At 44.5% G+C, this 21369-nt stretch overlaps 1 protein-coding gene across 1 annotated transcript in view; it reads right to left on the bottom strand.

Moving 5' to 3' along the window:
- Positions 1-21369, bottom strand: part of EXT1 (exostosin glycosyltransferase 1) — a 280466-nt gene that overhangs the window by 8663 nt on the left and 250434 nt on the right. The window contains exons 4-8 of the mRNA XM_082721794.1: positions 20046-20165; positions 12750-12882; positions 10040-10158; positions 8428-8523; positions 3167-3256 (exon numbers count right to left, since the gene is read on the bottom strand). Of these exons, the coding sequence (XP_082577920.1) occupies positions 3167-3256; positions 8428-8523; positions 10040-10158; positions 12750-12882; positions 20046-20165 (558 nt within the window). The remainder of the gene's footprint in view (positions 1-3166; positions 3257-8427; positions 8524-10039; positions 10159-12749; positions 12883-20045; positions 20166-21369) is intronic.

Below are 21369 nucleotides of genomic sequence, written 5' to 3'. Positions count from 1 at the left end.
TCCCTCTCTCTCTCTGCCTGCCTCTCTGCCTACTTGTGATCTCTATCTGTCAAATAAATAAATAAATAATCTTAAAAAAAAAAAGAAGAAGAAAAGAAGAGAAGGAGAAGAAGGAGAAGGAGAAGAAGGAGAAGAAGGAGAAGAAGGAGAAGAAGGAGAAGAAGAGGAAGAGGAAGAAGAAGAAGAAGAAGAAGAAGAAGAAGAAGAAGAAGAAGAAGAAGAAGAAGAAGAAGAAAATCTGTTGGGGCACAGGGCATCTCAAAGCCAGCAGCAGGGGAGTGGACAGTGTTTGCCGGAAGATGGAAATTGGGTTGTGATAACCCACACGCCATCACTGGGACTCAATGGGATGGCATCTCACGCAGCCCATCGTCAAACAATCAGCCTGGCTGTCAGCGCTCTTTGGGGTTTTCCATGGTTCTTTGAAAAGGAAACACATGCCCTGGCAACTCCTAGAGAACCCGATGGGGTTTTTTTCATCACATGAATTTCTTACTATCTCAAAGCTGTTTCAAGTCATTTCAAAAGAACTCAAAAGTAAATTCAGATAAAACTCCGATTCTTGTGATAGTTCTGCTTTCCCAAAGATCATTAACACATCAAAGGAGGCAAAGGTCAGCTCACAGCCTTTTCTCTTAAAAACCAACATCTGTTTTCTTTTGAGAGTTTGCAGCAATCCAGATAAATGTAAATAACTGTGACCAACTATATCTAATACCCTTTACAGAATGCTGTTTAAAAATGTACCCTTAACGCTACAGAGAGGCATTTAAACAAGCGGAGACTCCTTAGAGAGGAAATAAAATGAACCACCATCTATTCACTTAAAAAAAGGACAAGTCCTCTGTCCTTGGCCATCTTACGTGAACGATCACTCCAGGATCAGCAGGCAAAATCGAAGCAGACCACCAGCCTCTTAAATCTACATATCGCTTTCCATCCACACTGCCTTCTAATTACTTCACAGAGGTCACACGTTCCTCCCAGCACGTACCCAGTGGCTGGAATGGCTCGTGTTGGTGAAGAAATTCACCCGCCCCATGGAAACATCACAGAGATCTGACTGTGGGACGGGGGAAAACACTACTCTCCAGGGGGGACTTGCCTCCTTTCTGCCCAGGGGAAGACATAAGCTGCGTGAGGACCTAACGTCATGGGAAAAGGACTTAAATATATGCCATCGCTGTCCTGTTCTGGCGATGAGCTACTCTCCCTGTGTTTCCTGCCAAGGCCTACTTCGGAAGGCTGTGCATGGCACAGCCCAGGCTTCCTGACAGGCTGCTGGCGGACCGGGTCAGGTCACTGGGAATCACCTGCAGGAAAACGGAGGTGGGACAGGGAGCGAGCGGCCGGAGTATTTCCCCCCCTGTTCCCCTCCGGGTTTGACACCAGAACTGCGGGCAGTCACCACATCCCTCCATGGTCACAGGTCCCGTAGGGCAGGTCCCCAGTTCCAACACTCAGGGACTCTGAAGCACTAATTTCCTTCAGAGCTGGGGGTGGGAGCTGCTGCGTTTTCTGGCCAGTCTCCAGGTACCTCGAGGTCCTTAACTCCATCCTCCTAAGTCATCTGAAATCCCTTTGCTGGAATCACCTGACCTGAATGCCAAGTGCCGCTAGGACGCGGAGGGCGGTGGGCAGGAACAGTGTCGTCAAAGTAGCCCAGCACCGAGACTAGAACACAGAGATTCCCTGACAGGTACTTGGGGAGTGAATGTGCTCCTCAGATGCCCGCTCCCTTGGCAGGAAGCAGCAGAAACGTGTCAGCTGGAGTGTCCCCCACCCCGCAGTCCCTGGCTGCCGTTCCCTCTGAACACGAGACCTATCTTCCCCCCCGCCCCCCGACTCCGAACCCCTTTCTCCTGCGGACCTGCGCTGGGCACTACTGGCTGCACATCCACACTTTAGCTCCCACAGTGTGCAGCCCTTCAGTCATTCATTGACTGAGTGTGTACAGAGCCTGGGCTGCAGAGAAGGCGGGAGGCCCAGGGCATTTTTGTCCTGCACAGAACGTTGTGGATTTCGAGAAGGAGACGGTGGGACTGTTAGCCTAGGTAGACATGAAGTGCCAGCCACGTGGGCTGGCGTCCAGGAAAGGGCACGCTGGTAAGCAAAGAGGTTCAAATAGAAGAGAAAATGATTATGAATAAGAGGGGAAAAGAAAGGGAAAGCTACAAGTAGCTCGGACGCCACGCTTTTTAGCAGCCACCGTTAATAATGCATTTTGGATATACAATGTTTTTATAGAACTAACTGTCTTTGGTCCCCTCGATGGTTTACAGTGAGGTTTCTGAGAATCAATACTCCTTCGAGTTGTAAAAATTGGTTTCCTATCATTCTATTTCCTCCTCTCTCTCCTCCTCACTCACACGTTCTTTGTGCAATCTTATGTTTGGCACAAATACCTGAACCCCTGAAATAGCAGGGGTCTCCCGTCTCAGTCTTGAAGTACAACCGTTTGCTCTCGTGTAGGTGAAAGAAAATGAGCACTTTAAACCAAGCAGAGAGGCTGCCTTCAGAACCCGGAACAGTGTACCCTAAGAAAGGCAGCACACAGCCACGGGCATTCAGATCACTGGGGAAGGACGGGCTGTTTGCTCTGCGCCGCGGTCTCAAGATGACGCTAAGCAGGTGCCCCCCTACTCTTCTGGGTTCTGCTGTGCTGTTTAGAACAAAAGGAGGGCAGGCCGGAGGGAGAGGTCAGGCACAGCCATGCAAACGAGGAGCCAATTAGCAGAGATAAGGGAGGGGAAAATGCGCTCTTCCGGGAGCCAGGTGGTGGCGAGGCACTCACAGGAACTGGGTTCATTATAACCGACTCTGTGGGAAGTTTTGTTTTTTTCTTTTAAGATTTTATTTCTTTATTTGACAGACAGAGATCCCAAGTAGGCAGACAGGGAAGCAGAGAGAGAGGGGGAAGCTTTGCTCCCTGCTGAGCAAAGAGCCCGATGCGGGGCTTGATCCCAGGACCCTGAGATCATGACCTGAGCCGAAGGCAGAGGCCTTAACCCACTGAGCCACCCAGGCGACCCTCCATAGGAAGTTCTGAAAAAGGTTTTCAAATGGTCATGGCCTGGGCAAAATAAGCGCTAGCACCTTGGGGCCTGGGGCAACTGCCTGAAGACCCCCCCCCACCCCACCCCACTCCTCAGGCGGGGGCGCTTACCTCCGTGGTTGAAAGCACAGTGTCCTCATCGAGGCTGAGCACGGCGTCTGTGACGATGTTGTCGTAGGGCAGGAAACGGCTGCTCATAACCTGGGAGCGGGCGGAAAGGAGGCAGCAGGGAAGGCATGAGGGAAAAGAGAGGTAAACTTAGAGACCTGTTTTCAGGAAAAGTCCCCCATCCTCACCTTCGAAAAGAATGTTCTGCCACCACGTCCCCCCTCAATGTTGAAGACGTCCATTTCCCATCAGTGTGGAGCCATTTGTTCTACCGTTATTGGGCGCCTACTGTGTACAGACACCTTGTCAGTCAAAGGGAGTACACAAAGGTGAGGAAGACATATTCTCTGGTCTCAGAGGAGCTCACAGTCCACAGAGATGTCCAGATGCAGACGGTCTGTGGCCAGCAGAAGGTGCAGCGGCCAGCTGCTTGCAAGGGCAGATGGAGGCCTTACAGAAGAAATGACACTGGAGTAGTACTGGATGGACAGGAATTCACCAGATTTAAACGGAAGTGAGGCAGAAACAGGGCTCAGTGGATATGAAGGCACAGGGGAGAGAACCGGCACTCTGAGGCCTGGAGAGAGTGGACGGATGGAGCTGTGAGCTGTGAGTCCAAGTGCGGCATACACGCCACTGGAAGGCCGTGTTGTTTTAGGAGGTGTGTAGAAAAACATTTACAAAAATTCTCGTTATCGATGTTAGCATAGAGTAGAAAAAAATATACACGCCTGTATCCGCAGCTACAGCAGGAACAAGTAGTAGTCAAGTTATTGAAAAATCACTTCACTGAGACGAAAAGCAAGCCGATTTATAGCCAAATACTAAATACAAAATAGCACATGTGGTATATGGATTTAGCAAACCGTGAAGGTAGTGTATGAATAAAGTTTGGTAACTCCAGCATAAGGCATGGTGAGGTGTGTGCGGGTGTGTCCAGGGCGAGGGCTTTGGGGATGAGAGGACCCACTGGAGAAATTAAGACCAGACTTCGGGGCAGTCGGTTAAGCGTCTGGCTCTCAGTTTCAGCTCAGGTCAGGATCTTAGGGTCTTGAGATCAAGCCCCACCTGGGGCTCTGTGCTCAGTGTGGAATTTGCTTCGGATTCTCTCTCTCTATCCCTCTGCCCCTCCCCCTGCTCGTGTTCTCTCTCTCTCTCTCTCAAATAAATAATCTTAAAAAAAAAAAAAAAAAAAGATTAGAGAGACTTCTCTGTGACCGTCACACCTTGAACCTCTGAATGTACTGCAGAATGACTAACCATGACAATGGTAAGAACTAACATTGGAAAAACATCTCCTATGTGCCAGGCATGTTCCAAGTTCTTTATACACATTATCATGCTTCTCCTTTATAATAAACCCATTTTACGGCTGAGCAAGCTAAGGCATAGAAAGTTTAGGTGTCTTGCTCAGGATGAACCCACCGGCATTTCATCCCCGTTGGTGAGGTTCTGTAGAGCATGTTTGCCACTATGTGACACCTGTCTCAGGTTCGAGAAGGAACCTCAAAAGTGAACCGGGTGGGGGGGGGCGCCTGGGGCGCCTGGGTGGCTCAGTTGGTTAAGCGACTGCTTTCGGCTCAGGTCATGGTCCCAGAGTCCTGGGATTGAGTCTCACATCAGGCTCCCAGCTCCATGGGGAGTCTGCCTCTCCCTCCGACCTCCCCTCTCATGCTCTCTTACTGTGTCTCTCTCTCAAATAAATAAAATAAAATAAGAAAGTGAATGGTCGGGGGGAACATCAGGCAACCTCATATTCACTCTGGAAGTTTTATCAACAGCTACAATAGCCTCTCTACATTCGCACTTGGAGGCCGAGAGAAAAGGCACATTTGCCATCCCCTCTCAAGGCACAGAGGTCAGGGAAAGCAGCAGTTAGACACGAGAGACAAAGAGGAAAGCAAGACCCTTAACCAGGCTGCCCAGAGTATGCTCTCCACAAATCTGAAGACCCCCAGCCCCAAGAAGCTCAAGCTTGTATTTAAAACAACAAGACAGCTGACCTATGAGACTCCATTTCCACGCCCGCGAAGCTACTGGAGGGCTTCTGACATTAAAGGATGGGGAGTGCCCACTATTTTCCATCTCTGGGAGCTCCAGGGATGTATCTACAGCGGAAATGGCTCCAGGGTCTGCTCCTACACATCTGTCAGCTGGGTCAAGTTTTCTTTTCCTTTCTCAGGCTTTCAAAATGAAATAAAATATAAAGCGATCAGCAACCCCATATACACGGTGCTCAGAAATCTCAGCCCAAAGCAACTCTCCTGATACTGTTTACATGTTTGCCGACTAACACAGAAACCATTAGCTGCCAGCTTAGTGATGCCCTGACCTTTCCCTTGTTAAGTCTATGGGGGAGAGCTGCACAGACAAGGCCTATAAATTCAAAACAGAATTTTGCAGCCAAAGCAGCGAACACATCCACTCCAAACTCAAGGCTAGATATGGAAATGTACATACAATGGGGAAAGAGCAGGACCTATGACTTCCTCCCCATTACGCTCCCAACTGCTGGTTTCAGAAAAGGATCCATTTCCTTTTTCTGAACCTGTTTTATCAACAGAGGTTAGGAGCCCATCACCCAGCCACTTCCAATTCTAGTGTTGAATTAGACACTCTCTTCCAAATACCCTGCCTCAGCCACATTCCGAAAGTTGATGGTTTAACAGAAAAGGAACGGGTGTACTCAGAAAGTCAATCCTGAGTGAAATGGGTTTTGCTTCTTAGCGCACGTAAGAAATATTTAGCTACCATATAACAGCTCAACCCCTTCTAGAATTAGCAAACATGGATAGAAAATGACCAAGATGCACGAAGTTTATTGTCTAATGGGGAATACGAGAAATATCCCTAAGTAATTATACTTATACAAGAGTTATCTTGTCTCCACCACCCACTGTGTGTATCCACACTTCTAAGTACATTTCCAAGTCTAGTGTTGTGCCATTTGATCTGTTAGCAATCCTGTTTTAGGTATTATGATTGCTTCCATTTACTAAAGGGAACTGAGGCACAGAGACTTAAATAACTCATTTTTGAGCCCATGATACAAACTGTAACGTTCCAGTGCCTCCCAGAAGAGTAGTGGACATTTGGTGTCTCCTGGGTGCCTCACAGGCCCAGGGCTAAGCACCTGTAATGCACTGTCTCACCAACTCCTCCAAAAGGGCCCAAGTCTGGGCCAAGGTTCCCAAAAAAACAGAGCCTAAAGAAATACTTCATTAAACGCAAATGCTTTACTAGGTGGTAAGTCCCAGGGCAGTGAGAGTGAGGCAAGAGGAATGGCCCACTGGAATCAGCGGCCAACGTGGAGTCCAAGACCTAGCAAATGGCCAGAAGCCCAGACACCGCTATGGCTGGGAGAATGTACGCCACTTGATCTTAGCCAAAAGGCCGAGAAAAGATCGATACGGCTGGGAGAATGTGAAGTCTCTTACAAGCTATGTCTATTCGAGCCCCCATCTTGTACACAAAGAAACTGGGACTACTCACAGAATCAAAGTAAAAAAAAATCAGTCATTGAATCTGTGTGTAAAAATGCAATACTAACCACAGAAGTCAGAATTGCTCCCAGTCAGTCTAACTAGACCCTGTTTCAATTTCCTGACATATTCCAAGGAAGATTTATCTACCAGAAGAAGATCTAGACACCCATGGAAGCGCGCGCGCGCACACACACACACACACACACACACAATGAATTCCCAAGTCCAATGTCAACAGCATCCATCTGAGCACGATCTGGGACCTTGGGCACTGGCAATGCAGAGACGGACATATGGGATCATAGGCAGGAGACTTCTGTATGCCATCCCTTTAGTGAAACCACATCTATAGTGAGACGGGTTTCGTAAGGGTAAGTAAGATCCACGCTGAGAAGCAGGTGATTTTCTAATTCCCACCTTCACTCAGGAAATGCTTACGAAGCAGTTCTTGGATAACCAGGCTGCTCGACTCCAGCCCCTGTGAATGCTGGGGCTTTCTGGGTCCCATCGCACACGGTGTTCCAACATACAGCGCGGGGCGCAGTGCAGAGCAGCCGGGCATACGTTGGAAATGGACAGATAATGTTCATCCCCTGGCCCACGTTGATAGCTGTAATTCTCACCGCGTCACGTTGAACTATGGGAGATTGCTCCTTGTAGTAACCCAAATGATGATTTTTGAATGGTTTCCCCTAACTGATATTATTTTACTCTGGCTCAAAGATGTTTTACTTAGTGAGAGACCATCTCCCAAGTCCTGCTTTTGCGGGTACTGACCAAGGATGTCTCTTAGAGGACATGCTTCACCGATCTGTTCCACTTAGTGGCAGCTAATTTCTTCACAACAGATATGATCTACAAGAAAGCAATGAGCAGAAGCTAGAGAAAAAAGAACTCACCCCTGGCTGCCCAGAGCAGAAGAAGGAGGTAGCTCGGAAACAGGGGCTTCAAGAATGCATGGACATTCTGATAACAAAGAGAAAGCTTTGAGAAGGGATGGTCAAGACTTATAGCAAAAGGGAAAGACAAGAATTAGAGGCAGGAGGGAACACAGTACAATTTAAAGAAGTGTGAGTGATCCAATTTGGTGAGAGGACAGGGTCTGGGTGGGGGAAGCAATGGGAGAGAACAGGACTGGTAAGACTGCCCAAGGCCAGTTACACATGGCCTCAAATGTGAATTTCAAGCATTAGCAAACAGAGTCCCTTAAGGCTGAGAGATGAGCAGATCATTCAGTTCTAGGCAAAATGAAGTGGAGAATGTGCAAGGGACCAGCTAGGCAGCACACGCGTGTCCCTGGTGGAGACACCCAATTGGAATTAAAGTGCAGATGTCCTCTTCAAGATTAATGTGAGGACGAACCACTGTTCTGAAAGACACAACTGACACGGACGAACCAGCTAAACAAACCTCAGACGTGACTGCCATCAGCAGCTTTGTTTGGATTCCCATCATTCATACGAGAATCACTAATGCCAGGCCCTCAAGGCATCGTACCCTAGCAGCAGCCCTAGGGATATGTGTCATTACTTCTGTTCTGTAGACGAGGAGGAAACCGACGGTCAGAGAAGGAAAGTATATGCGGGACCACAGATCCCCTCCAGAGGCGGTGTTAGGACCCACGGTTCCCCAATTTGAGAACCGACAGCTGTCAAAGCTGAGGCTTTTCGGGGATGCAGATAATTTTAGAAAAAGGAATCCAGAGCCAGACACTCCGTCTAGAGCCCGCGCCCACAGAGAAACTAACAGCCCGGGGCGGTTCTGCCCTCCCCTTCCTACCTTGCTTTCTCCTTCAATGACGATGACAGGCACAGCCGTGGCGGGCCAGCGGTGTTTGGCTGGTAGGGGCTTGTCACAATTCCATAGAACTATGATCTGAAAGAGACAAGGGGCATGAGCCGGCTCGGCTTGGTGAGGCTGGCTTTAGTGAGGCTTCCACCCCAATTTCCTCTCAGAGACAGAAAGAGGCCTAAGCAAAGCAGAGAGGCAGACCTCAAACTTGAATTTTAAAGAGAGCTCCCCTCCCCCCGCCCCCACACACCATCTCCAGAACCTGGTCACCTCAACAACTAGAGAGAGAGGACCAAAAGAGTAACCTGAAAAAAACTACATCGAGGGGGGCAGGAGAAAGCTGGGGAGAAAAGTCAATTTCAGAGTTGCTGAATCTTAAAAAAGTAGGTTCTTTAATTCTGACATCGTTCGATGAGCAACAGAACAATGACCAAATTAAATAAAAATGGGTAAGGAGCTCTGGAACATTGGCTAGGAAGCAGTGCTCCTGCGGGCATTGTGGGAGAGAAGAGAATCCAAGTTGGAACCGGTATGGTGAGTTCATGATGTGGATTCTCCAGAATGGCTGCTAATTTTTTTTTTTAAAGAATTTATTTGACAAAGAGAGAGCACAAGTAGGCAGATAGGCAGGCAGAGAGAGAGAGAGAGAGAGAGAGAGAGGAGGAATCAGGCTCCCCGCTGAGCAGAGAGCCTGAGGCGGGACTTGATCCCAGGTCTCTGGGATTATGACCCGAGCCGAAGGCAGAGGCTTTAACCCACTGAGCCACCCAGGTGCCCCAATGGCTGCTAATTTTATGTGACTTCTCGATAAATGTGTTCGGTTTGGAAAGGCATACTTCAACAGGTTTTAACTGTTTCCAAGTTTGTAAGCCTTTTTGTACAACCTGATTTACAAATCACGATGCCACTGTGGAAAGCGTATGGGAGGGACACTGATTGGGAAAATCCTGTAATAGACAGAGTCTTCTCCTGATTTTATACTGAAGTCAAGGGTGCCATGAGAGAAAAGCAGACACCCCCTGACACCGGCAAGTCTGCTGCTTCCGTTGAAACTTCGTCTTCTGGGCGCCCATGGCATGTTTAAAAACAAAATAATGGGGGCACCTGGGTGGCTCAGTGGGTTAAAGCCTCTGCTTTTGGCTCAGGTCATGATCTCATCAGGGTTGTGGGATCGAGCCTGGCATTGGGCTCTCTGCTCGGCACGGAGCCTGCTTCCCTTCCCCTCTCTCTGCCTGCCTCTCTGCCTCCTTGTGATCTCTCTCTGTCAAGTAAATAAATAAAATCTTTAAAAAAAAATTAAAAACAACAACAACAAAATAACACCTTTACGCATTCTTTAAAGACTGTGTTGATATGTATGTTTCAACTTTGCCCCAGCGAAACATCTCTCTGTAACCCTCCCCTTACCTGCGCTGAATTTCACTTCCAAGAACCGCTGGCTCCACTGATGAAAAGGGAGTAAGGCATGACAAGCGAAAGGGGAGGAACTGGGCCTGATGCTGAATGAGTCCCGGGGCGCGGAGCAGGGAAGGGGGGGGCTCCGGTGGGCGGAGCTGGAGACGGCGGAGGGGCTGCGGTCCGCCCGCCACCCCCCACTCACCTGGGCACAGTACTGGGATTTGGCGGCAGCCACGAGAAGCTTCAACACTGGCTGGGACTGGGAGACCAGGGGGGTCACCGCGTGGATGACCGCAGTGAATTTGGAGGGGGGCTTTAAACCTGAAACAGAAGCGGGAGAGGAGCCCCATGAAACCCTAGAAAACGACACTCAGAAAACCATTCCTCCTCGCTCCATTGCCTCGCCCTGAAGCTATCCATTGCCTCGCCCTGAAGCTAACCTTCCCGCCTCGCGTATTTTTCCTTCGCCTCTCCTGTCCTGACAGAACAAAAACAATGGGAAAAGCAGCTAGTTAACTGTGGCCTGAGACCTTGATAATTTACAGCTTCATGTCCATCCGGAGGTTCTTCCTCTGACAGCCTAATACTCCCCCCGGGGATGCACCTCTGATCTCCGTGTAGGACCGAAGTCTGGACACACTTCCACCCCCCACCACTCTCTACTCCCAGCAGAATCTACTCCAGCCACTAACGTCTTAAGGTGGATTTAAGGAAACGGGATCTCTCCTGGGTATCTGAATAGCTCTTATTCTTCATAATGGAGTTAGGGTGTTTTTTTTCGGTTTTTGTTTTTTTTTTTTTTTTTTTTTTTGGCGTGATTAATGCTATTTCCAATAATGACCAGCAAGCAACAAAGGTTCAAGGAACAGCATCCAGAGCCTTGCTGTCTAGGTGGGACTCCCTGTGCCCATTGGTGGTGGGATCTTCCCCTCCGGGTCTCCACAGCCAGGAAGTGGGCATCAAACCCATGGGGCCGCTAGGAGAACAGAATGATAGGAGTAAATGCATACCAGGCTACCAGAACAGGACCCAGCAAACAGTAAGTGCTCAATATGTGTTTGCAGGTAGCCCTCACCCCCATCACCATTATTCTGGAGCAGCAGCTCTTTTGTGGGCGCTGACATAATCTGAAGGAAAAAAGCACAGGACCCTGACCTCCACCGGCTGCGCGCTCTGAAGCCCTGGGTGGAAACGCGTGAAACAAGCAGGAGCCACGGAAGAGAAAGCAGCGAGATGGCTTCTCCCCCCGAAAGGAGGTTGTCCAGAAGAACTCACTGAGAAACTGGAGACACACTTAAAAGCTTTTTAAAAACTTCACTAGTTCAGACCCAGGAATTTCGCATTTTGGTAGCGTCAATGCAAACAAGAGCGCGCAGTGACATTCGAGTTAAGCTTTGATGTCGAGAGAATAAAGGCAGGAACCAGACAATGTCTATTAAAGGATTCTGCGAGTGTTTTGTAGAGCAAATGAGATCGTCCAATTGGTACCTTAATTGCATGTTAGAAAGAAGCTGACTTCTCCACTTTCTAGATACACATGCAAAACTTTGCCAAAGAACAAGAAATAGGATGGAGGGGTTTCCTTTCTCCTGGTGAGGACAAATCATCACGTCTACATTTTCCTGTACTAGTTTAGGAAGCACTATGTGCACACTTCTAACATGCTCCCTCCACATAGAGATCTCACTGCTCTGCAGGAAATCTGCAGGCATTTTTATTGAGTATGGCCTTACTCTGAAAATTACCAAATTCTAAATACATTACCCTAAGTGGGCCATTCAGTGCTTTTAAAACAGTCCTCATAGTATGTTTGGTTTGGCTTAAAGGGTTCTTTTTTTTTTTAATTTTTTATATTTTATAAACATGTATTTTTATCCCCAAGGGTACAGGTCTGTGAATCAGCACTCACCAAAGCACATACCCTCCCCAATGCCCATAACCCCACCCCCCCTTCTCCCGGCTTAAAGGGTTCTTTGTCACTGATTGGTATTTTAGGCCATGACTTCTTTTTAAGTTTCTTTTTATCAGTTTCAACATGCACAACTCAAAAAAAAAAAAAAAAAAAAAAAAAAAAAAAAAAGGTGAGATTGTTATGGAGAATATCCGGACAGGGTGGAAAATCTAGAGTCTTTTTCCCACATGAACTTGAAAGATGCTTTACTCTCCCAGAGTTTCTCCAGTTCGGAACTGTGAATGGGGGGAAATGTCAAAGATTTTCCAAATGCTAGCACAAGTTGGGCTCCGTGTACAGAGTGTCTATGGCGGTAATGGTAGCCTTTTGGACAGCTTAGTCCCGCTGTCCATTCCCTTCACCCCATTATGATAAGACAAAGAAAATCTGCTTGAGAGCAAAGACTGTATCTCATCTGACGTTTTATTTCTACCACCTTGCATTGCATTAATGGAGCACATAAGACAAGGCACAATAAATGTTAAATGGATGCACAGAGTTGTCTCTTGTCGTCCATTCTTCAATCTTTCTCCTTCCCCTTTATTAATTCAATTTTTCTTTGGTAGGAGAGAGAAAAGTTGAAATTGCAGAAAAAAAAAATTAGGGAGTGCTCTCCTGCTTCCATTTCATATACGAGGAGACGTGAAATTATAGCAGACCCATTGTCATGTTCAAAATGATCCGTAATTTGGGGAGCCTATTTCTCACAAAGAAATGAGTCTACTGTATGTGAGGTCCAGCTGCTCAGATAAGAAAGGAGTTGTTTCCTTTTGCAATGCTCTGCTGCATTTATAATTTTTGATTCTGGTACACCAGTAAGGATCGGTCTCTAGACAGCCGTCTCCAGTGGAGGCTGGTAGAAAGACCCTGCTGCAGGATGGAGAAACCAAGGGCCTTTGAAGTCCCTGGACAACATCTGGAGGACAAACAAGGGGCGGCGCTCTGGAAGGAACTCACTTACCTAAATTAGCATAGTAGTAAGGAAAGTCTCCCAGATAGGATGAATACTGTGGTAGTACGAACAGTCCTCCAGGATGTTTGTTCCATATTAAACTGTTACGTGATATGTGCTTGAATATTCTGTCCTGAATAATCTAGAAGGTAAAAACACAGGACGTGGTGAGGAGGAGAAGACCTTGACGGTATCTGGTAAGTAGCATGTTCAGTTCCAGTGTGAGGAATGATAACCCTCAGAGTAGTGACTCTATCCCCAGACTCCCCACTGATACAAGTGTCCCGGACACAGAGTGACAGAGCAATGGGAGAAAGCAGGAGAGAGAAAGAGATGAATGACAGCTCATCAAATTTTCTAATTCAACTTCAGTTTTAGCATAAATTCCACCTTGTCTTTCTATGATAATAGGTACATTCTCATTTCAAAGCAGAGTGCGTAGAACAGCTTCCTTGATGGCTGGGCATTTAGCTGTGGTTCTAGATCCATGCCAGGAAGATCTGTTCTCGGTCCATAGAGATGTGCAGGCAGAGACCAGGCTGGGAGGGGCCAGAAAGCATGGAACATTCTAGAAACTGTTGAAGTTCCGATCTGTTCCTTTCATTGAGGAGACAGACTTATCTGTCATATTTCGTTTTCCTTAGAAAGTCAATTGTAGGACATTGGGGTATTACTTAGCTGAAGTTTTTCTACATTTCTTCTCAAAGAGCAGCGAGTTAACAATGGCTCAAAACATCTCACATAACAGAACAAGAACCATGGCATATGAAGACTAATAGCCATGCTAGTTCATTAGTTTCTTTGGACTTTGGGACCTCGCAGATCATTAAATTCTACATTTAGAGTCAAACATTCTCCCATCCCGAATCATTTGTCAGATGAATGTGATTAGTCCACTTTACAGATTTCTCTCTGTGACTTTCAGACTCTTGTAATTATACCATCCAATCATTAAGATATGATTTGGCAAATAATTAACTTGATACAGGATTTCATGTTTGCAGCGATTTTTTCCTGTACTAAAAAAAAAAAAAAAAGAAAGAAAGGAAAAAAAAGAAAAAGCCTGCCATGTCTTCAAGAGATTTAAGACCTAAATCATTATTTTCCAGGGCCCCATTTACTGCAATGTGACTTTCAGTAAAGACCATTTTCAATGGAGCTTTATCATTTAAGGTTATTAATACAACCATCTCATCCCACATAGTGGTAGGTAAGTAATAAAATGAGCTACATTTATTTTTGCAAACCTTATCATGTTTACATTTCTTAATGAGAGAGAAAGAAGGAAGCAAGGAGGTAATTTGGAGAACTCAAATATTTTAGTTTAATGATTTCTGCATTTTTCTCTTTCCCCCAGATCAAAACTGTTTATGCGGCTAGGTAGAAGTTTCTAATTTGGTGGAGAGTTTAGGAACCTGGCTAAAACAGTAACATTTACTTTCTGTGGGACAACAGAGACGTGTTAAAATGCTATTGTCTAGGCATTAATTATGAGAAACTTCTTGTGGTTGTAAAGAGTTTTCACATGGCGAGCAATTTCACTTCAAATACCATTTATCCCAGTTTTATGTTATTTATATCTTCTAAATCTACTATCTATTTTCCCTTATAGCTTTTCATTTAGATCCACTTTTTTGGCTTTCTGAATTTATGTACTTTCCAACATGTGGCCACTTAAGTGAATTCGGATACCAAGACACAGAATAAATTGGAAGTAGACAGCATCATAAATCTGACACATATACAAATGACAAGTATCTAAGGGATGCCACAAAACGGGTCACCATCTTTCAGCAGAATCCTCCTCATTGTCATACTCTTTCTGGCTCAGCAGCACAACATTGTTATTGTTTCAAATTCAAGGATACAACAAGTTTTGGTATTCTTCTAAGATAGCAATGAGCATGTCACACTCTCTTCAAATGAATCTCTATAGGAAGGTATCAGCAAAGGTACAAGGGCCATTGCAAATATTTAATTTAACCTGGGTCAAGCAATTTGCCACTTTTATGTCTCACTTTCCTCATTTGTAATAAAACAACAAAATATCACATAAATTATAATCACCTCTCAGAATTTGTTAGGAGTAGCCGCCTAAGTTTTTACACTTAAGACTTGACGTTTTTGCCTTAAAAATAACTTTCATTCCTGCATTCATTTTCTAGGCATAGATTTTTCCAATTTAAACCACTATAATATCACAGATACTATCTATCATAGGTATCTTTCCATATTAATAGTATTTGTGGGTTACTTATCCTCAATGACCAACAACAGTGTAATTTTTTCATGCAAAACAATGGCTATATGTATTTGTGAATTAAAATTTTCCACATCTAGAAATGATACTTTAGGAGTCTGTCAATGGGTACAAATATTTTTAAGGCTGTTTGTACGTACTGACAAACATTTTCTAAAGGGTTTGTAACAACTTGCCTTCTCAGAAGTCTGAAAGAGTATGGACCTCATTTCACCAAACCGAAAAGTTGTTCTGTCCTCCAAATGTCCCCTTCTCCCTAATGCTACCCTGGACAGCTCCCAGGATCCTTTTGGAGTACGAGAGCTCACTCTTCATTGTTGTGGAAGAAGACATCACACTTAGAAGCTGGACATCTTTTCGGCCATAAAGAAAATCAACAACATACACACAGACACGTGTACACACACAGTACAAAAGCTTTTTATTATAGATGGAACTAGCACCCTTGAGAAGGATAGTATTTCTCATTAATACGATTTCAAAGGGAAGAATGACAGGCTCCTTATTTTTCTTTTTTATGCGCCATGTGTTTTATGAATAATGGACTACTGGTTACAGGTTACTGTCATTTTGTGTGGCCCTGACTTGGTCTTTTGACCAACGCAAGGCTGCCCCACACACGCGGTGCCCCCATATGCCCCACTTTGAGCCAAAGCATTCTCTTTCCATTATTGCCCTGACTTTAAATTCCACTACACAACAGCGTCAGCAATACCAAGGTTGGAATGTGCATTGTTAGGTAACTGGAGAGGAAAAAAATCGGAGCATACGTCACAAAACTCCATTAAAAATGTGCTGTCCAAACGACCATTAGTTCTTTCCACACATTATTACAATCTTGTGCACTTTTCTTTCACTCACCTTGATTCTGACTGAGCTCCCATGGTTCAGTCATTAGTGTCAGGCTGCTGCTGTGGAATATTCTGACAAACAATGGGATCTATGAAGGAACGCTGTCTCTGCAACATTTTATCACTGTCCCCATCATTACTTCTCAGTTTGCATACACACACAAACACACAAAAATAGAGCTCCAAAGAGCCTAGCTCTGACTCAGTAACTCCTTAATTCCAAGATGCAGAATTAGGAAGCTTCTAGCAGACCACGTCCCAAGTATGACAGAGTACAGCGCACTGTAATGTACTGAGTACTTGACATTGGCATTGGAGAGAAGGGGTCCTGCTTCCAATAGTGTCTAAGCATCACCTACAACATGAAGGCTCATAGTCTCCAAACACCAAGTCATCCTCTTCCTGTAGCCTACCGTATAGCAAACAAGGAATTAAAACCCAGTGTTTCAGAGTCTGAGTGTAGAACATCCTGAAAGCAAAGGATCCTCAAATCTACATGGTCTAAGGGTAACTCTGAATTATCCTCATAACTTAGGAGCTCCAGCACAGACTGACCTATATCATCTAAGCTCTAAGCCAGGTAGCCATTTTTGATATGGGATACTTAAGTCTTTCTCATAAACACGTTGGCTTTATTTATGTATGCGGATGGCATTTTCTGCTATGTTCTCTGCTTTTCTATTTACACTGAATTCTGGGGTAATCTGAGTTCTGAATTAAAAAGGGAAACTGGATGGTATCTTTCATGCAATTTGGTTGAAGGGTCAAACTGTTACAATCCAATCTTGGAACAATATAAGGAGATTTGACAGTTGCTATAAATTTGAATGAAGTATATGGTTCATAGTTGTTTTCAAAACAATGGTGTCGCTAAAGAACTGGATGGCTTAAATCCAAGGGGAAGAAGGCCTTTCCAGCACAGAGATGACAACAACTTGACTTGAGATTCTATTCTGATGACTATAATACATCTAACTGTTCTTACAGGATAACTGAGCACTGCTAACTGAACAGGCAAGAGACCAGCTCTATACCATAAACCATACTCAAAAGGAATGTAATTAATGAGATACCACCTTTTATCTGGCAAATGTGCACAGTCATTGGTATGCATGTGTGGTTTAATTATGATCCTTAAGACTAACACGAGGGCCGCCAGACAAGGTCTCCCCGTAGACGGTGTATGAGAGTCCAGACTGATTCATCCTTCTTGGAGAGTAACTTGGCAAGCAGATCATGAACCTAGACTCTGGCCTAGTAATTATCCCACTTTAAGGACTCTGTCTCAGAGAAACAGAGATGTCGCCTAAGATACATGGAGAAACCCATTGCTCAGATAAAGACATCTGTATCTAGATCTATACAAAACAAACAACTAGAAACAACATTAACAGCCAACAATAGGAGATTAGTTCAATAAACGGAGGTCCACCAAAGGAGGGAATAAGGGAGAAAAAATGAAAATATGTGGCCTTCGTGTTTTAGAGTGGACAGAATCTTGACAAGACCAGAATCAGACCCAGAGGTGCAAAATTGTGGCATGTGACAAGATGGAGGCATGAAAACTTTGGATGTCTGGACAAACTACACAACAATCTGTCAAAGAAGAAAAAACATAGACTCTTCAGTACAGGTCATATATATGAAAGTAAATTGGATGAAATAGCTAAATCTAAAGAGTTAACCACGAAAGTACTAGAAAAACTAAGGGAATGTGTATGTATACATTATGTATCAAAAGGTCCTTTCTGAAGAGTAGCAAATGGAAAATCCACAGAAGAGATTGCCTCATCATAAAATAGAAAGGGATGCCACAAGTTGGAGGAAATATGTGTAGCAGAAGAGTCAACGGGTTAGTATTTCTAATACAATAGGCTCTTAAAAATTAATGAGAGAAAGTGGGACAACTCTATGGCCATTTCTATTTCTTTCTTTGTGAGGTGCCTAAGAAATATGGGCAAAATCATTCTTACTAATATCCTAAGAAAATATAAATTAAGAAAATAATGATTTATCATTTTGAAAGATGTAATATACAATATTGGTGAAAGTGAAAAATATCAGAAATAATAAAAACAAGTCCTTTCACATATGCTGGAAGGAATATAAATTAACTTCATTCTACTGCAGGAAAATTGACAATTTATTAGAAATCTTAGCATCTGTCATATTCTTTGAACCAGGACTTTGAATCGAAGGAATTAATCCTATGGAAGTAATCTTGAACCTACGCAACAATTTAGTGCTGAGGCTATTTGCTTCAACAACGTGTCTAGTAATGAAAAACCAGAAACAATGTCAATGTCTTCAAATTGAGGATAATGAAAGAAATTAAGTGATATCATGAATGGAGTATTATATAGTCATTAAAATAATTGCAGAAAAATCTAACAGCATGAGACAATGTTAACAGTACATTAAATAATGTATAGGTTACATTACCTATAATGTAAGGAGAAAAAACACATTATAAACTAAATTTAGAAAGACTCCTCTTTATTTACTGATTTATTTTTAAGTGGGCTCCACACCCAACATGGGGCTTGAACTCACACCCTTGAGTTAAAGAGTCACTGGCTCTGCTGACCCAGCCAGCTAGACGCCCCTGAAAGATTGTAAAAATTATAACATGTGTATCAATTTGCCTAGAAAAAAACAAACATGTATGTGTCTGTTTGTGTGTATATATATGTCAATATATATGGGTAGATTTTGTAGGGGTCGATTATTTTATTTTTATGCTTTAAGTATTTTCCATTATTTTCTAAAATGAACATGTACTCTTTTCATAAAAAGCACTCATTCCACAAGGAAAAACAATTGACATTCAACTTTCCTTAAGAAGGGTCTAGGAAGGTTCTTGGACGGATGACAGGACAGAAGAGTAAAATCTATTACATTGTCAAACCTGCTGCTATGAACAGATGAACAAATGCAACCGATTTTAAGGAGCCACAGGTTTGCTTACAAGAAGGAAGCCCCCGAAGACCATTCTGACCTTGTCCCCTCCATGGCAGGAACCTGGCTCCTGAAGAGCCCCTTTCACCTACTTCTGGGATGGGGGAAAAAAAAAAAAAAAAAGCGCGTACCATTCCTGAGAAGATACCCCGACCAGAGCAGGAGCCCAGGCTCGGCTGGGGGTAGGGAAATGCTCCACTGTGCCCAGGGCATGAGCAGCACAGGGTCTGGTACCCAGGATGACAAGAGAACAGAAGTGTGGACAAAACAGGGTAATTTTCAGTTTTCTTGGTACTACTCAGACTCCAGATCTAAGCAGGTTACATTACCTATAATACTAGCTTTGGGCACAGTAAACACCTTTCCAAAGCAAGTATCCCAAAGTGACGCCACAGATGGCCCTGCAGTATTATGGGAACCCCTCAGAATCAGCTTAATGGTGTGTGTCTCATGAGAGGACCTCTGCTCTCCTTCCTGCGAGTCTGTAATTCAGGAGTGTGCAGTTTTCTAACTCTTCTCTTAGCATTTTGGGCTACGGTGCTGTAGCCTCAGGCCATCACTATCTGTTCTACTTCCAAAGGTTTTAATCATCTCCATGCTTCCCTCTCTTTTTCCCCTCCTGCCTCAAAAACAAAAAAAAAAAAAAAAAAAAAAGCAACTAACAAGGGGCACACATAGGCCTAGAAGATGTTCTGCTTTCATAGGGTTTAACACTTTCTGCACCAGGTAAGCGTAATCCCAATTTTCTTAACATATCCTTGTGAAATCGATGTTGGTTCGGTGGTACGGCTTGAGGACTGATCTTGGGGTACCTCTGATGCCGCTGGTACCCAGTAAACTGCCCGTATTTCTAGAATGGTAGAAAGATTTCCCCCTACTCGGTCACTATCTAATTTCTAACTAGGCTCCAGGAACAGGTCTCCGATTGAGGCCACCGAGTGTGAAGGACGTGAGGACAGCCATTAACCACATATCGCTGAAATGATGGAAGACAGAGCCAACTGCTGTGTCAAGGACTGTCATTCCTCCTCATGTCCGTTTTCCTCTGTGGAGTTTTGTGAGGAATGGAGGGATTTGTTTGGGCACGGCAGAGCAGGTAAAAGAGGGTTAATTGACACATCCGAGGACAAAAAATTCGGTTTGACCAATTACGCCTCACCAATAACAGAAGAGAAAGCCAACAGAAATGTATAAAGGGCCATTATTCAAGACCAAGAGCCAAGGGGTCTCACTTACCTCTAGTGTAGTTAATACAATCTTCTCAACTGAAGAAAAATAAGCCTCCCACAAGAATTGTGTCTGCTGTCTAAGTGCTAGGATTTTATCCTGATGAATAGACCTGATTGTAGAAGGGATCTGTAACACAAGGTGAACACAAAATAACCATAACTGTCAAACAACGAGATGCCAATGGATTGAAATAACCCACCTGGGTTAGGCTTTTATACTTCTTAACATTCAAGTTTTAATGTATGGATTGGCTAAAACTTACCAACCCCTAACTTGAAATGCCCTTGAGAAGTGTCAGGCACAAATAGTACTTACTGGCGATCAGCTTTAATGACCGTTAATGCATGGAAGTTCAAGTCCCCCCTAAGACTTGGTAACAGCTTATCAGTTGCTTAGGGTCCCACAGATTCTCAATCTCTACTTGGAGGACCACATTCTACCCAGAAGGGAGCTATCAGCTTTGGGGAAAGGCTGAAAGACATTATCCCCCAAACGCTCCAAGACATGCCATGCCAGAGACTCTGAATGATCTACAAAGAGGCTTTTAAAGGAATGTCTCTGAGCCTCTCCGTTTAATCTGTAGCTGGACAGTCATTTCTAAGTGCACACACCTGCAACCTTACCCCAAGGACTCTTGTGCTCCCCGACCTGTCTTTTTGGCTCTTGCACTTACCCTAATCTACCACGATCTGTCAAACTTCATACACGTCCTGCCATCTCCATTCTCTAACAGGCTACATGATTCTAAAGGTGAGATCTACATCCTATCCATCCAGCTACACAGTTCAAGGCTGTAAGAATGGCTTTTACATAGTTACAGCAGTTATTCAAGAAATAAGAGTTGAACTGAACATGGCCAGCTGAACCCACCTAGGCATATCATTATTTTTATAAGCAATATAGCTTAATGGTTAAGCACAGGGACACAGAAATTAGACCAAGGTGGGAATTCTTGGTTCTACCATTTACTAGCCGTGCTCTTGGACAAGTTATTTGATCTCTCAAAGATTCCATCTCTTCATTTAACCACAAGGGGATACAGTACTAACATCAGAAGGTGGTAATGGAGATTATGAAAGTGCTTTCTTAGCACAGTGCCTAGAACATGGGAAGCTTACCTAACACAGCAAATTATTACTACTGCTATTATTATTACTAATAAGAAGAGTGACATAAGGTGATGATACTCAATGTTGGACCAATTGCTTAGTATCTGTACGTGAACTTGTTTGGATCTGGAGCTCGGACACGTACTTCCTGGGTTTCTGGTGAGTTTGCTGAGCTCGCTCCCTATCTTCACCTACAGTTCAAGGTCTGTTTCATTTATGGA

This window comes from Mustela nivalis (assembly GCF_964662115.1).
Source record: "Mustela nivalis genome assembly, chromosome: 2".
Lineage (NCBI taxonomy): Eukaryota > Metazoa > Chordata > Mammalia > Carnivora > Mustelidae > Mustela > Mustela nivalis.
Note: the sequence above shows the minus strand (reverse complement) of the source record. Positions and strands in the feature narration are given on the sequence as shown.